This window comes from Salmo salar, chromosome 05 (assembly GCF_965601325.2).
Source record: "Salmo salar chromosome 05, fSalSal1, whole genome shotgun sequence".
In the NCBI taxonomy this organism is placed as follows: domain Eukaryota; kingdom Metazoa; phylum Chordata; class Actinopteri; order Salmoniformes; family Salmonidae; genus Salmo; species Salmo salar.
Window position 1 is genome coordinate 59,587,528 of NC_138295.1, and position 17,133 is coordinate 59,604,660.

At 41.5% G+C, this 17,133-nt stretch overlaps 1 protein-coding gene across 1 annotated transcript; it reads left to right on the plus strand.

Annotated features, from left to right (window-relative positions):
• The first annotated feature begins 201 nt into the window (after positions 1-201).
• LOC106605285 (membrane progestin receptor delta) lies at positions 202-16,832 on the plus strand. The gene is made up of 8 exons (XM_014200760.3): positions 202-440; positions 7,982-8,265; positions 8,720-8,847; positions 9,058-9,263; positions 10,983-11,109; positions 11,201-11,297; positions 11,623-11,767; positions 12,042-16,832. The coding sequence occupies exons 1-8, from the start codon at positions 266-268 to the stop codon at positions 12,305-12,307; spliced, it is 1,428 nt and encodes a 475-aa protein (XP_014056235.1). The 5' UTR covers positions 202-265; the 3' UTR covers positions 12,308-16,832.
• Positions 16,833-17,133: the final 301 nt, after the last annotated feature.

A 17,133-nucleotide genomic window follows, 5' to 3' on the forward strand; every position in this document is an offset into this window, starting at 1 on the left:
GGATCTGTTTAAAAAATGTAATGTTAAAAACTTTTCAATGTGGCATTTTTATTAAGAAAATTATATAACTGTCTGTGCATGTCAATTATAATAATTATGCGATGATATGGGATTCCTTAAAAGCTTGCTCTCTGCCTTGTCTCCTGATTCTCCATAACAAGGTTTCTTTCTTGTCCCCGTCCAATCAAAAAGTCGCTGTGTGAGGAGGGTGGGATTTCGACGTTGGGGCAACGGGTTTGCAGTGTTTTTATTCGCCTGTGAAGGAATGCAGGACATAGACAGTTTATACAGATTTACACAAACCTCCAATGGTCAGGATAATCGGATTTACAATGGAACTATAGTTTATTACAAGCAACAATTGTTCATTTTGGTCAGTGACTACATTGCACCAGTGAAGATTCGCGCAGATGAGCTCACCGCCAATATAAAGCTGAAAGGTTTGACTTCGTTTCTTTCTCTTCACGTCCAGGTAGTTTAGTGTGTGTGTAGGCTTCTGGATATGATTACCGGTTAAGTGGCGTTTTTCTTTCCAAGCACTGTCTGTATTACTCTATAGGCCTACTTCTGAAAACCATCACTTGTTTTTTTGTTGTTGGTCTACCTCTCACATCGCTATATGACCCCTCCCACATATAGCTAGATAGGCCTATAATATATCAGCCAATGTTATTCGAGGTCTTTCAAAGTTACATTTTTGGTGTGCGATGTTTCTTTCGAATAGCCTATATTTGATCGATTTTGATATCTTACTTTTTGTTTTGATGCGGTGTGGGTGTATGCGAGGGTGTACCTGCGCGCGTGCGTTTATGTGTGTGCGCCACTTGCGTGTAGGTAACTATGGAAATCCTGAAAATGTTGTCTAGGATAATGTCTCCACGGAAACAGACTTTTCAGCTATTATGCAAATTATATTATGTAACCTATATATCTTGTCATTTAAAATATCATTACACTGTTTTTCGGCATATTTGCCTTTTTGTGTTCATATTTAATTTTTATTGATGAAATGGCAGTGACAGTGTAGCCTGTCATGAGAGTGTAGGCGTTTTATTGTCTGAAGTGTGACAAATTTGACATTGCGCCCGAACATATAACAACATATAACAATTTTCTTACAATGTGATAACAAATAGTCACTGAAAACAGATTGGAGATCCAGTACTCCTCTATCTTGGAAAGCAAACGTGCATTAAAAACGCGCACGGGCGAACATTCTTGGGCTTGTAATTTCTGGCACGCAGCACAGATAATGGCTTTTGTCTTGTTATTGTTGCTGCAATAGTCCACGTGATCGCGTGGAGGAACATTTCTTCAGTCTCTCCAGCTACTAGGTAGGATAGGCCGATAGACCGCCTACAGTTCACCAAGACTGCGAGGCAGTCCTTCCCTGGTCTCACATCTCGGCTCTCTTTAGGGCATATTCTCCCTCCGCATGCCGACTCCCACGGTAAATGCTATTCTCTTGGGAAAAACAGATCCCAATTTCTCTCTGAGATTGTCTTTTTAGCCTGTGCCATAACAGTTTGTCTGTGATTGTTGTGTGTCTGCCTTTACCATTTCTCCAGTATTAATGTCATATGAATGTGACTTCAGGCATTGTACATTCCTATAAAAAGTATTATTAATTTGAATTTGAACAGGATATAGGTTTGAGTGCTCTTTATGAGAAACTTTCTCTCATGAAACTATGCACTCAGAATGTATTCTTTCTTTTGCAATGTTCATGTTGTTGACAACTTCAGAGCAATACATTGAGTTTCACCCTCTGCCCTGCCTCTGGTACAGGGCTTTAGTGCGTTACTTTACAAAGGTAGGGCGAGAGACAGGTAGGACAGCTACCTTTCCCTACCTAAGCTATATGAGTTAAACATTTAATAGACCAAATGTAGGTCTCTTCCCTACATATCTGGTTGGTCTAGTCTACTGTTATTGCCACTCTATTGCTATTGCAATGACAGGTTGTAACTTGTTCCATGTGACACTACGTTCTTATATTTAATCACAGATTATCATAAGTGATATTATTGGTTGACACCACACCTGCAGCAAGGAACTGTGTGACCCTGTTTAAATCATGTCAAGTGCATCGTGAGAGAGTCATTCAGCACTTTGTAGATTGGTGAAAGCAAAAGGTTCTGTTACGCTTTCAACAATTTATTGATGTTAGATGTGTTTTTGTATGTTGTCGAACTGCTTTGCTTTATCTTGGCCAGGTCGCAATTGTAAATGAGAACTTGTTCTCAACTTGCCTACCTGGTTAAATAAAGGTGAAATAAATAAAAAGATCAGTGATTACAGGAAAGAAGCGACGAGGGGAAGGATGCATTTAAGAAGGACAAAAATCTAGCTCTTACTGGATTCAACAGATGATATTGTAATCCATTTATCACTCGCCTATAATAATGGCATAGTGGCATAGTGTGAATTTAAAGTCCTCAACAGACAGTGTTAATGAGTACTCCATCTAGGTCAGTGGGAGGGTCTGATAGTTAGTTCAGCTATACACAGATTTATTTGATGGATTTATACCTTCTGCAGTACAGTACGGACAGAAACCGGTGAATCCTGTTGTTCAGGGTACACTTGACCGTCAGTCATATTGTTTGTGTGTGTCGAGGTGATGTCTTCCATGTTCCATTCCCAGTACAAACTGTACAGAATCATGCAGCTAGATGACAATGCAATGTTCTATGGGGCGAACGATGTGCCTTGTTCTTGTTTACATAAAACTGACACGTGCCCATGTCAACATACTCCCCACATAGGCTTCTTATCGTCAGCTCTTGAGTTATAAAGTCTTCTATTGAGGAAGGTCATGTGACGAGATCACGAGCGAGGGAAAGAATTTCAGAATTCAGGAGTTGGGCGAGAGAGTGGGAACAGAAAGAGGGAAAAGTGGGAGAGAAGCTGCATATTCAAAAGAGGTGGAGAGGGGTAAAGGGGAGGTGAAGAGGAGAGAGGGAGGAAGGAGCGAATAATGTGAATATTTGTAGATTGTGAAACATGTTGGTAGGGGAACTGTGGATGGTCACCGCCACTGGCAGTCACTGTTTAGAGTGTTTGTTTTCCCCTTGTTTGCTGTATGTGGTAACCATTACCATGCTCTTGCACACAAACAAACAAAGACAGACACTCACTGACACTTAAACAAACACCTCTGACAGAGGGTTTAACCTACTTCTCACTTTCTTGTTACTACTTTGCACAATTGTATAGTATTGTAGATAGAAAGTCACAAATGATCAAGTCCTTGCCAATCAATTATTCTGAAGAGAAATGTGTTGCTACTGTGCAGAATAACCTTGTGAGTGGGTGGTGTAGTTGAGAGTGGGTGGTAGTGAGCACATGAGAAGTGGTTGTTATCACAGAGGCCCATGAGCAACACCTCCAAGACCTCCCGTTATTCGACTATACCAGAAATAGACAAACAGAATTCCCATTCTACTACTGATGGAGACAGTGGAGGCTGCTGAGGGGATAATGGCTTCTAATAATGTCTGGAATGGAGTAAAAATGGAATGGCATCAAATGCATAGAAGCCATGTGTTTGATACCATTCCGCTGATTCCGCTCCAGCCATTACCACGAGCCTGTCCTCCCCAACCAACTGTGGATGGAGAACGAAATCTGAATGGGAAAGGACCGCACACAGTTAGACACACCCTGGAATCCAAACTGATATGCTCAGTTTCACCATTGTTTTAGATTCTAGGCTATAAATCTGTGTTATTCATAAGTAGTTTTACTGGTTGTGATAGAACGTGCAGTTCTTTTAAAAGTCAGCTGAGAACTATCATCTATGCACTCATTGCCATGCGCTCATTGTCATGAGATCTAATCAGATAGACCGGTTTGGACCATTACCCAATCATCACCTGGTCATTTACCAGATCTTTCCCATAAACACGGACATGGATGCCAATAGTTTGTGCTAGACAATTAAGATTCCAACGAAGTTAACAAAATTGGGGCGTACCCAAAGCCAAAATATGTGGACATGTTTATTTTCCACTCTGCAGTGAGAGTATTTCTTACTCACATGATCACCTGACATTTTTACAGCTGTTTAGCAATGAGGCTGCTGGGAAGAGTCAGTTTGGGAGAGTACTGAGGGAGAGGACAGTTGGAGTCAAGATGAGTCCACTTAGAATTAAAGATGACCTCATAGTGGGGTGGGTTAGGATTAAGAATAATTTATTTAGGCTTGTTTTCTTTACCACAGTTTCTCTGCTGCAGAAAAAAAGCCAGGGACCGTATTTACAGTCGGATCAAGGATCAGGTCCTCCCTGTTCATTCAATGTTATTCATTATGATCTAAAAGGCAGCACTTATGCAAGATCAGCAATCCCACTCTGAAACACTTTCTGAATATGGCCACAGATGTTTTAGTCATCTATGTCTAGGTGGTGATTTGTGGTAACCAAAGTGAGTATTCCGCACACTCCCAAAGACCTATTACATTATACAGGCAACATTTTGACCCTATAACTAGGTTTTAATCAGGACCACATTTACAACATGAACTTGCTTCTTGGGATTACTCAGTTAGCAGAATAAATATGTGTGCATACAGTGGGCATACAGGTAGTGCCATCCCAAGGAGCACACGAATCCAATGAAAAGGAGAGCCTAGGAGGCCAAAATGGAGGCCACGGTGTATTCACTGGACCTCTGAGTGTACAAAATGTTAAGAGCACATTTCTAATATTGAGTTGCACCCCTTTTGCCCTCAGAACAGCCTCAATTTCTCGGGGCACGGACTCTACAAGGTGTTGAAAGCATTCCACAGGGATGCTGGCCCATACCCCGTTCAAAAGACACATCTTTTGTTAATCCCATTCACCCTCTGAATGGCACACATACGCAATCCATGTCTCAATTGTCATAAGGCTTAAAAATAATTATTTAACCTGTCTCCTCCCCTTCATCTACGCTGGTTAAAGTGGATTTAACAAGTGACATCAATATGTCAGTCTATGTCATGGAAAGAACAGGTGTTCCTAGTGTTTTGTACACTCAGTGTATCAATATGTGCAACCCACTATCAAAGCTTATTGTGAAATATACAGTAATTACTTGGATTGCAATGTCATACAGAATTCAATATAATATTGTGTGTGTGTGTGTGTGTGTGTGTTGAGCAGAATGGTTAGTCATTTTCATAGAGCCCAGGCCAGTGTGTAACAGTCGGCCCTTGGTCCTGCTCTCTCCAGACAGGGCCTCAGTCACAAAGCACACTTTGTCCCAGTAAATAGGATAAGGCCTGCACCTGGGCCACCATGCAATGTCCTGTCCCCTGTCTCTGTCTCCCCTCACACACTGTCACACCACAGAGCCTGAGGTAGGCACCATAATGACAGGGCAACCTCCAGGTAATATTTCACCCAGCCAACACTGAGATAAGTGCTCTGACTATGACATATCATCAGACCAGAGCAACTTCCGTTCTGAGCCTTAGGATAGGACTTATATGAGGCTGTTGTAGCAGCTGTACTCTCACAAAGGAAACCGTATGGATGGTGGCCACAGGAGGTTTCTGGTACCTTAATTGGGGAGGACGGGCTCGTGATAATGGCTGGAGCGGAATTTAGCTTGATGGTGCTCTTTAACATACTCTCTTAGAAAAAAAGGTGCTATCAAGAACCTAAAAGGGTTCTTCGGCTTTCCCTATAGGAGAACCCTTTGAAGAACCCTTTTTGGTTCCAGGTAGACATCATGATCCTTCCTCTCCTGGCATGTTAATCCATCCTGTTTGCTTGTTCAGCACATACATGCTCTGCTGTTTGTGTGTGCCTCAGTGGCTATCACACAGTATTTCCTGTATTGATGGGAAGTTTGACTCTTTTTACTGACTCAAATCGTTTCGACTCGTTCAGTCAGAAGTATGAATCTTTCGACTCATTTCGTTCATTTGATTCAGTAATACCCAGAGCGCGCAGGACCCCCTACCGGCGAACGATTAACTAAAAACTTGAAAGGCTCATGATTCTACAAGCCTCTCGTTCACCACAGGGGGCTTATTGGAGCTGTCATTTGTGACTGAGACTTACTAAAGTGTGCTTCAAACAATGTACATTTGTGATAGCTAGGCATACAACCAGACTAGATTGTGAACGACTCTTTGCGGAATGACTTGACTGCGGAGAGGAAGATATCGTTCACGAACTGCTGTTCACGAACTGATTTTGTTGAGCAGAGGCAGGCTTGTTTAGGCTTCTTCAAAGATGTGTAGTTTTCAAAAATCAACTAATTACATTCATTCTTACACCATGAGATCAAATACCAGTTCTAAACATGGATTATTCTTCTCTATGCTGCACATGCAGCATGATCTATTTTCCCGCACGCACATATGACAGACAGCTGGTGGTCGGAGCACGCCTCTGGAACCGCTGAGCCGGAGAAATGCGTATGAATCCTGCTGTAGGATTCATCGTGGCCAGCAGAGCAGGTCAAACGAACGACTAAAAGGAACGAGTCACTCTGAAAAATGTATCATGACTCTCGAGTCAGTTGGAAAGGTTGTTAAAAAATAATTTGTGAACTGCACATCACGAATTTCCTGTTCCTCACAGATTCACATCAGTCACTTCAAAGTCTAGCGTGCTCCCAATTACTGCCTCTTCCATTTGAATTATATTATATTGAATTCGGTATGACTTTGCAACCCAAGTCATTTGTGTCTATTTCACAGTAAGCTTTGATAGTGATTTGCACACATTGATATGATATACACGGTTTACAAAACATTAGGAACACCTGCTCTTTCCATGACATAGACTGACCAGGTGAATCCAGGTGAAAGCTGTGATCCCTTATTGATGTCACTTGATGTCAGTGTAGATGAAGGAGAGGAGATGGGTTAAAGAAGGATTTTTAAGCCTCGAGACAATTGAGACATGGATTGTGTATGTGTGCCATTCAGAGGGTGAATGGGCAAGACAACATATTTAAGTGCTTTTGAGCAGGGTGTGGTAGTAGGTACCAGGCGCACCGATTTGCTGCTGGGTTTTTCACGCTCAACAGTTTCCCGTGTGTATCAAGAATGGTCTACGACCCAAAGGACATCCAGCCAACCTGACACAACTGTGGGAAGCATTGTAGTCAACATGGGCCAGCATCCCTGTGGAATGCTTTCGACACCTTGTAGAGTCCATGCCCCGACGAATTGAGGCTGTTCTGAGGGCAAAAGGGGGTGCAACTCAATTTTAGGAAGGTGTTCCAAATATTTTGTACTCTCAGTGTATTTCCATAAAGGGTATCTGAAATACCTTTCAGTTATAAAGAGACAGTGAGAGATGATGAGTGATTTAAATATCAGTAAGTAGGGCAAAATGAAACTTCCTCAACAGAAACTCTCAATAGATGATGACAGATTTGCATCAAACCAACACGCGTTTTTTGTTGTTTTGCCAGCTGATAAATGGCAAGCAAAGCATGCCTGCAATATTGAACATGGTGTGGGTTGCTGGCTTCATAAACAAAAGGCTCTTATTGACAATCTGCCTTGCTATCTGAACAGAAGGAGTCCTCTGTTCAATACTACATAGCAGGAACATGTTATTGTCATGCTAGCTTTGTTAGCTAACAACCCACCATATTGTGACAATGCTAACCACTGTCTAAATCTGAGTCCATGTCTGGGGACGTCTAGAGAATGTTGACACAATGGAAGACTGTGTTGAGTCCAGTCAAAAAGGACATTATGACAAAAGAAGGAATACTCATTTTGATGGAACCATGAGAAAATTCTATGGAATGTTTTTGTATTGGTTTGTAATTTGAAATCAAGTGGAAACAGAGTGGACTATTCCCCAACCAATTCACATACAGTGGATGTGTCATGTGTGATATGTAAACACATTTCTAGTTCTGATGGGTATGTAACAGTCCTCACACAATATATCTGAGTGTATGTCAGTGTAATTTCTAGAGCATTATATCTAACAGCCATTTTCTTCCCTTTCTCTCTCTGCAGTGTTTCCTTTGTGGTGGGGGGGTGGGGTAGCCAGCGGTGGTGGGGGCTGGGCCCAGGGCTGGGGCCAAGGCTGGGGTTGGGACCGCTGTATGCAATGGGAACCAGGGCCTGGAGAGGGGGCCCAGGCCCCAGCGTTTGACTGCCCAGTCTGGTGTGTCCTCTGCCGGGGATGCAGGGCCAGGCTCAGGGAGGCCTGCCAAAGAGGGAGGGGAGCCATCAGACTGCCCACAGACATGCTTAGCATCAAACTCCCCCAGCTCTTCGACATCCACCAAGTCCCCAAGGTAAGAGTGACCATACTGAAAGAGAAACCTTTCGCAACCATTTCACAAACCTTCAGACGTTTCACAGACTGAATCTTTAACCCATTTTTGTAAATAAAAAATAAAATAAAGATTGCCTTTCGTGAACTAAAACTCGCACTTGACTTTTTCCCCCTACTTGCACTGACTTTGCTGTTAGCTACTAAAAAAGGTACCTACTATGACTGAGATATGTGGTTGTCCCACCTAGCTATCTTAAGATGAATGCACCTGTAAGTCACACTGGATAAGAGTGTCTGCTAAATTACTAAAATGCCAATACAAGTGTTGATCAGCACTCCTGCTCAAATACACTTTTTGAAATACAGGCCCAGATGTACCAGACTAGGAGGACAGGTCTTGGTGTTCTCCAGTTGTTTGTTAGATGATCTCTATAGTAGCCTATGTACTGTGTATCACAGTGTTTTGCCTTCAGGTGTTCCGGGAGGATGGCATCATCTCGGGATACCGTCACCCCCAAAGCTCCGCCCTGGACTGCATCCTTAGCAGCTTCCAGATGACCAATGAGACAGTCAACATCTGGACCCACTTCCTGCCCACATGGTATGTACACCAATGCAAACACTCTGAATGTAGACAAGGAGATCAGATCCATAGATAGCGGGAGGTATTCTGTAACAATTAGGGCTGGTTTAGACTGGAAAGCATACGCATCAGATTGGTGTCTTCCTGTCTTCGTATCAAATCTTCCGATCACTCCCCCATTTCATATGAATTGGAACTGACGGTGTTGCGACGCATCTCATTTCCCAGGTACTTCCTGTGGCGCTTCAGCGTCCTGTGCTCTACACTGAACTTCCTGTCGGAGAGCTACACCTGGCCGCTGCTGGTGTACATGCTGCTGATCTGCGTGTACCCCTTCACCTCCAGCTGTGCCCACACCTTCAGCACCATGTCCCCCGAGGCACGCCACATCTGCTACTTCTTCGACTACGGCGCACTCAGCCTCTACAGCCTGGGTAAGGCCCGCTGCATGAAGTCTGACTGTCTGCACTTCACAGTTAGACTATTAGTGTTTCCTTTGCCTTTAGTTATTTTTTTCTGGTTACTTTTCCTCCAGTACCAAGTCTGCCTACTCTCACAGTAGGCTACTGCTTCCACTAATCCGACCTGGTGCAATCCCACAGGGTAAAGGCCACGTGCAATCTTTCAAGTTCCAAAAAGTCTCGTCGAACTTGGGCAATCAGTTGCACGATTAGAACTTTATATACTTCTTCCCACATTTGTAACCATTGTTTGTGTGGTTACTTCATTGTTTGTGTGGTTACTTCATTGTTTGTGTATGTTTGATTTGGCGCTGTGTGTGTTGTGTTTCTGTGCTGTCTGGGCTTGTCAGATTCACTGTAATTAAGTTTTTTTGGCCCACAAAACCTCATAATAATACATGTCCTGTTCAAGTATCAAATCAAATCAAATGTTATTGGTCACATACACGTATTTAGCAGATGTTATTGCGGGTGTAGCGAAATGCTTGTGTTCCTAGCTCCAACAGTGCGGTAGTATCTAACAATTCACAACAATACACTCTAAAAGTCAAAGAATGGAATTAAGAAATATTAAGAAATTAGGACGAGCAATGTCGGAGGGGCATTGACTAAAATACAGTAGCATAGAATACAGTATATACATATGAGCAGAGTAAAGCAGTATGTGAACAAGTTCGACAGCTCAATATCAACAGTGAAATCAGAGTTTGTTTTCTTTTACAATTCTTTCACCTTGGAATAATGTTTGCCTTTCATTTAAGACATCCAGCCTGAGGGTTGCTCATCAAGCCATACAGGTCTACTTACAAACAGAAAGCATGTCGCACCAGATTGCACTGTCAGATTTAGGTCAACAGACAGCATAGATTAAATATCAGCATATGTTTTCCTCTCGGATCCAGCATCTGGGAAAAGTTTTGATGGATGTGTGCATACCACTATTCTACACCTTCACATGTACATTTTCCATGGATTCATGTCTGTGTCCACGTGCTTGCTCAGCTAATTAACATACTTGGGTATTTGCATTCTGCTTGTGAATACATGTGCTTTTCTTGGGTGTGTGTTTGCTTGTATGGGTGTGTGTGATAGACTTGTCCCTCTCTTTCAAACATAAACTTTGTCTCTTACTTTGAAAACGTGCCTTTTCAAATCCATATTAATGGATATGAGGCCCCTGCAAAAAAAAAAGAAGAGAAAAAAAAGATATAGATGTACTATTGTAAAGTGGTTGTTCCACTGGATATCATAAGGTGAATGCACCAATTTGTAAGTCGCTCTGGATAAGAGCGTCTGCTAAATGACGTAAATGTAAATTATCCTTAATCTACCACAATTCTCCTTACTGCCAAAACATACCCAGCCCTAAATGTCCAGACGTTTCTGGGATAAGAATTGCAAATGTTTATTGTAGATGGTGTTCTGCAGGCAAGCTTATTTAAAACAGCCTCTAGATTTATTGGAAGTACATCATTGGGATTAAAACTGGTGTTGAAGCATGTATACAGCAAGTGCAAGGCCAATGTTTCATTAGTAGGTTATTAAAGCCTAATTGATATGTTATGAGCGTTGCCATTTCTAATGATTTTAAGTGCTTGGTGAGTGTATGGTGGGTAAATGCATGGTAGATTTAGTTTCAGATATCGTATGTTTTTTTTTAACCTTTCAGTGTTTTTGTGTGTTTGTGTTCAGGTTGTGCCATAACCTATGGGTCATATGTGATGCCTGACTGCTGGGTCAACAGCTGGCTGCACCAACACTTTGTGCCCATCGCCATCTGCAACACAGTATTCTGCACCAGCCTGTCCTGCTATTCTAGGTAGGCAGCCAATACGGTATCCTACCCATGATGCATCACTCTCCTGGTCGTTGAAACCATTGTAACTTTCCTCCCTCCCTTTTTTTTATAGATTCCTGGAGATGCAGTTTCCACACCGCAGTAAAGTTCTCCGGACAGGGGCATTTGTCTTTCCATTCATCTTTGACAACATCCCTCTATTTTACAGAGTGAGTGTATTTTCAGAAGGTGTAGACGGAGTTCACAGAAAGTCTGCTTGTACAGTCATTGGGTTGTATTCTGTTTGTTATGTCACAGTTTAGATCCGATTAATGCCTCTCTTTAATACATTGACCAGGACTTTTGGCTCATTAACTTAGAAACTGATTTTGTGTAGAATAAATAAAGATTTGACCACATGCTGTTAAAGCTTTTAATCCCTTCATCCGCTGTTTGTGCCAATGATCTTATGTGGGTTTGTATATGTGTGTGTGTGTGTGTGTGTGTGTGTGTGTGTGTGTGTGTGTGTGTGTGTGTGTGTGTGTGTGTGTGTAGCTGCTGCTGTGCTGCGGGGGCAGCTGCTGTCACAGTGAGGCCCTGTCCAGTCACTGTTACCACCTCCTCTTCGCCTTCCTCACCTGCTTCCTGTTTGCCTCACACCTCCCAGAGAGGCTGGCCCCGGGGCGCTTCGACTACTTCGGTACGTCCACCCCAACGCCCGGTTACCATGGCAACTGGAATTGGGAGATTATATCAGTTATTGAGCAAGCTTTAGCTAGTCTGGCCTGGGGCCAGTTATTGTTGGCGCATATCAGTGTCATTTCTACTGTGTCCGTGATGGCACTGTAGGCAAATATTTGAACAGTGACAATTCTTTGAGCAAACCTGGTAAATCCTTGTTCACTGCAGTATGATCAAATTCAAGCATTTTTAATGACTCTCTCTCTCATTGATTTCTCTCTCTCCTCTCTCAGGCCACAGTCACCAGCTTTTCCACATCTGTGCCGTGGTGGGTACCCACTTCCAGATGGAGGCGGTGCTAGCAGACATGACCTCACGCAGGGCGTGGCTCATTGCGCAGGCGGCCGTACCCTCCTTCCTGAGTACCCTGGGGGCACTGGCCCTCAGCATCATCCTCAACCTAGGCATCATTGGCATCTTCAGTGCCCCTCTGCTGTGGAACCCCCACCACAGTGCCAACCACCCACTGACGCCACCCGCGAAACGCAAGCAACAGTGACACTCCCCACAACCAGTGACCAACCAATATGTTCAAATGAAAAGGGTTGGCTAAACCATTCTCCCAGTTGTGAACTTTGGAAGTAATAACCATAAGAAGTTGTATTATACCTTTTCAAACCAGGTAGTATTTGTATAAACCCATTGGATTATTATCACAGGATGGTTTTTCTACATGTTATTCTAACGTCATTATAAGGTTTGTTTAGGAGTTTATTAATGTGTTCACTGTTTACTTTGAAGCCGAATACCCAGCTATTTGTATGAAGCCTTTCAGTTATTCAGTATCATTGTTTACTGTTTAAAGTTGTGGAGGTTTTTTGAGATAAAGTATCATATGCCGACTTCTTTTCACTTATACTTGAAAGGATCTGGGTTGTATGAAGCATATGTGATGTCTAACAACACATAAAAGTGCCTTCTTTTATAAATAGTGACCCAAATGTTACCTAAGTACTCGTAACATTATTTCTGGTTTGTGTAAATCTCAAACATCTTTAACTGTACATTTGCAGGGAATTTTCATATTAATATATAAGTATTTAGCTACTGTTTTTCAATTGTCCTATGTATTTGTAAGCCATTATTAGAACATCTCAAAACCCATATTTAATATAAAGTATGACTATCCGTTACGTGATTCTCATCACTAACTGGACTACTTAGTATGATTCCATCATTTTGTTTTAATATTCAATACCATCTCATTTAAATCTCCACTATGACTTGAATACATTTACAGACCAGTGTAGTGCTCTCTCAGATTGCCTGCTCTAAACGTCTACACTCTCAGAAAAAAAGGTGCTTTCTAGAACCTAAAAGGGTTCTTCGGCTGTCCCCGTAGGGAGAACCCTTTAAAGAACCCTTTTTGGTTCCAGGTAGAACCCTTTTGAGTTCCTTGTAAAACCCTTTCCACAGAGGGTTCTACATGGAACCCAAAATATTTCTGTCTGGAACCAAAAAGGTTTCTCCTATGGGGACAGCCAAAGGACCCTTTTGAAACCCTTTTTTCTAAGCGTGTACCTGAAAGCTACAGCACTGTACCATGTCTATGATTAAAAGACAGGTGCCATTTTACATGAGGTACGTTTCCATGGAAACTCCATGGTTCTTCGCAGTTTGTGTTCCTGTGAATGCTCAGTCACTTTAATTGTTCTTTGGAGTACTCTTATTTGTTACATCTACAACATACATTAATGGTCATTGGATACATTTTTTGAAACACTACGTGCTGTTTAAATGTCAGGGAATTACTGAAATTCGCCCTAAAACATACCCATCATTGTAACATCAATAGGACATACTAAATGATCTTGTTTATAACAGCTATCTGATGGAAAAAATCTTAGATGATGGTGCACAACAGAACTGAATGAGTGATGTCTCCTCATCTCCCAGGCATGTGGATGTGGTCAGTGGAGGTCAAAGGGTCTTGGCACTGTCGTATTCATGTGGTATCGTGGTGGTCATTGCAGGTTTATCGCAAACCAATACACCACTCACCCCATGCTGATATAACATTGTCAGTGGCTATTGTTTACATGTATCCTTGAAAAAGAGTGTGGTATATCTTGAGCATTTAATCCTTGTAGTATATATAACAGCACTTACTGTTTCTGTTCAGTTGTAAAGCATAGTGTATATGTACAGGTAACTGCCAAAATAAAGGAAACGCCAACATAAAGTGTCTTAATAGGGTGTTGGGCCACCACGAGCCAGAACAGCTTCTATGCCTTGGCATAGGTTCTACAAGTGTCTGGAACTCTGTTGGAGGGATGCGACACCATTCTTCCACGAGAAATTCCATAATTTGGTGTTTAGTTGAAGGGGTGGAAAACGCTGTCTCAGGCGCCGCTCCACATTCTCCCATAAGTGTTCAGTTGGGTTGAAATGTGGTGACTAAGAGACACACACAGACCCTTTAAGCCCCCTGTGCTCCTTTGAGACCTCTCTTTCAAAGTCACAGAGATCTCTTCTAGCCATGGTAGCCAAAATAATGGGCAATAGGGCATTTTTATACATGACCCTAAGTATGATGGGATATTAATTGCTTAACTCAGGAACCACACCTGTGTGGAAGCACATGCTTTCAATATACTATGTATCCCTCATTTACTGAAGTGTTTTCTTTATTTTGGGCATTACCTGTATATTTGCATGATTATTTTTGTAAATGTTTTAGATTAGGAAAAATGATTAATTACATCCCCAACATCATATGATCATTTTTTTGACATAATAGCACTTACATGTACCACACTACACCTAACACACATGTCATTATTCTATCATGTAGCTCTGTATTCAGTATGCAGGGGAGACCAGGGTTGGTTGTCAGTGCTTTATAACTTCCAAACTAGAGGGCGCTGTGTAATCATTTTAAGATTAAAATGTGTGAATTCTTTGAAAGAACTAATCCACCTGGTCGATTCATGTCATCATAACAAAACATTTAGGTGATGGTATTTTTGTATTTTTTTAATTCATAGGTGAAAGTTGTTTTTTTTAAGATGGAATTTAAAAAAAAAAATGTGTGAATTATGGAAGTATACATGTAAAAAAATATTATAGGGAGAGCTACATTCCAAACCTATTTCTGAGTTCCTAGGTCAAGTCATGTGGTAACTAGCATCTTAATTAGCATTGGGTTCTGTTGCTATAAACCTTCCTTCAAGGCATATCAAAATGTGTTGGGAATAATATATGTAGGGTGGAGAGCGTTAGCACATTGGGAAGATGTCGCCGAGACATCAGAATAGAGTCTTGATGCCTGGCCGACATATATACTATGTAGAACTGTAGAATTTAGAATGGAGGTATTCTAAAAACATCTGTGACACGTCTTGCCAATTAGCAAACGATGTCTAAACTGCGTCTTCCCGATTCATCATGTGTACATCCATTGGCCAGAGGTTTCTCTGCTATCTGGGTTTGTTGCCTTTCTCTCCCAAACATATTTTTTCTGTCACACACCAACAAATGTACACGTGTATGCAACACACGCACACACAAATTGACTCAAAATGTCATATGTTATCCTGCATTTTGTTAGGAATATCATTTGATAAAAGAAAGGCTATTTCTAAGACGCTGTAAACTATATTGCTTAATTTCCTTTTACAAAAGGAATAAACTACTAGCCAACATTGTGACAACCAATCCCATCAGTGGAGACTGCCTAGGGGAGGACGGCGCAAACTAATGGGTGAAGCAGAGCGAATGGAATGGCATCAACCACATGGAAACCATTTGTTTGATATATTTGATATTATTCCACTGATTCCACTTCAGCCATTACCACGAGCCCGTCCTCCCCAATTAAGGTGCCACCAACCTCCTGTGAACCTTATACTGTGTGACAACCAACCCTGCGATGGGGCTGGTTGTCACAAGTGGGCAGAGTGTGTTTGATGGCTTATTACTCCCATGTTGGAATAAGACATACTAATAGGATCCCTATTTCAACCCAAGTCCTTGGTCTTTCTGTTAATGTTGAAAAGAGTGTTGTTATATATACTGGTGCTGAGAAATACACACCAGAGTAAAACGTGTGACAACCAACCCAAGTCTCCCCTAAAGGCTCTGGGTTGTTATGAGGGAATAGAAAGTGATATTGTGTCAGTGAGGGCAATGGACTGTGTTGCAGGTCGAGCAGAGTGTACAGGCAGTATAGGCAAACACACATACACACACTTAATTTTACTCCAACGAGAGCCCTATTGTTTGAAAACCAATTTTTGTTTTGAGGGTTAGTGTATTGAACACAGAGAGACCTATATATTTGCCCTTTTCATCATTCTTATACCACTCAGTTTTCCATTGTTGATTTTGGTATGGTGCTTTCATCATCTTACAACTTGTTTCTTGGAAGTGGGTTGTGACTAGCATGTGGCCGACCATATCGACCATAACTGTATCTGAATTGACATATTGTAGTGCTGATATACCTGCAGTTGTCCTTTAAGTTGTTGAATATTTGAACGTTCAACTACATTTCTAAACATTCTGTTATGCTTTTGTCATTGAAATCTAATTTCGTTCAAACTAGATTAGCGTTGAAAAAAAAGTGATGACCTATTAGTTCAAATGCGTCTGTTTGTTTACGTCGATCCCTTTCATAAAGTTAATATGATGATTCCCAAAGTGTGTTCATATTGAATGGCATGTTACAGAAAGTAAAATAGGAAGCTATGTAAAGATTTGGTTGGATGACACAACAAACCACACACCAAGGAACTTCCAGTGACTCCTGACGAGTGCTAGGTTTTAGCAAAGAGGGAAGAAGCGGTTTGAATGAATGTCTGTGCCTATTTTCCTTTTATACTACCTTTAATTAAACTTTTATTTTAATTTAGCATATATGCTGTGTTTTGTGTGGAGAACTTAATATAGTTCCTGGGGAAAATACTGAAGAAAAAAAATATTTCATTGTTTGCTATCTTGTTACTAAAATTGTGTCAATGCTGCCTTATTAGAGTGTATTCATCACTGGAATCATTTCTCTAATAAAAATTACTTACCACATATTTGACAGCATTAATGTGTTTGTCTGTCGACTGTGTATAACAACTGTATCAGTTGAAATGTTGGACTGTATAGGGGATTACTGCAGTTATTTTCCAATACACTAGATGACAACCTTTCACTGAGCAATGATCTACTGTAAAACAACCAATGTTCTACTGCAAGAGGGAACAAACTATTGGTTTATGTATGAATGTGAGCAGTAGGTGGCATGATTGAACAAGGATTATTTTTTTGCCTGTGTAGCCAACAAGTATGGAGCCCACCCCATCTACAAGAGTGGAAAATATAGTTATTTTGACA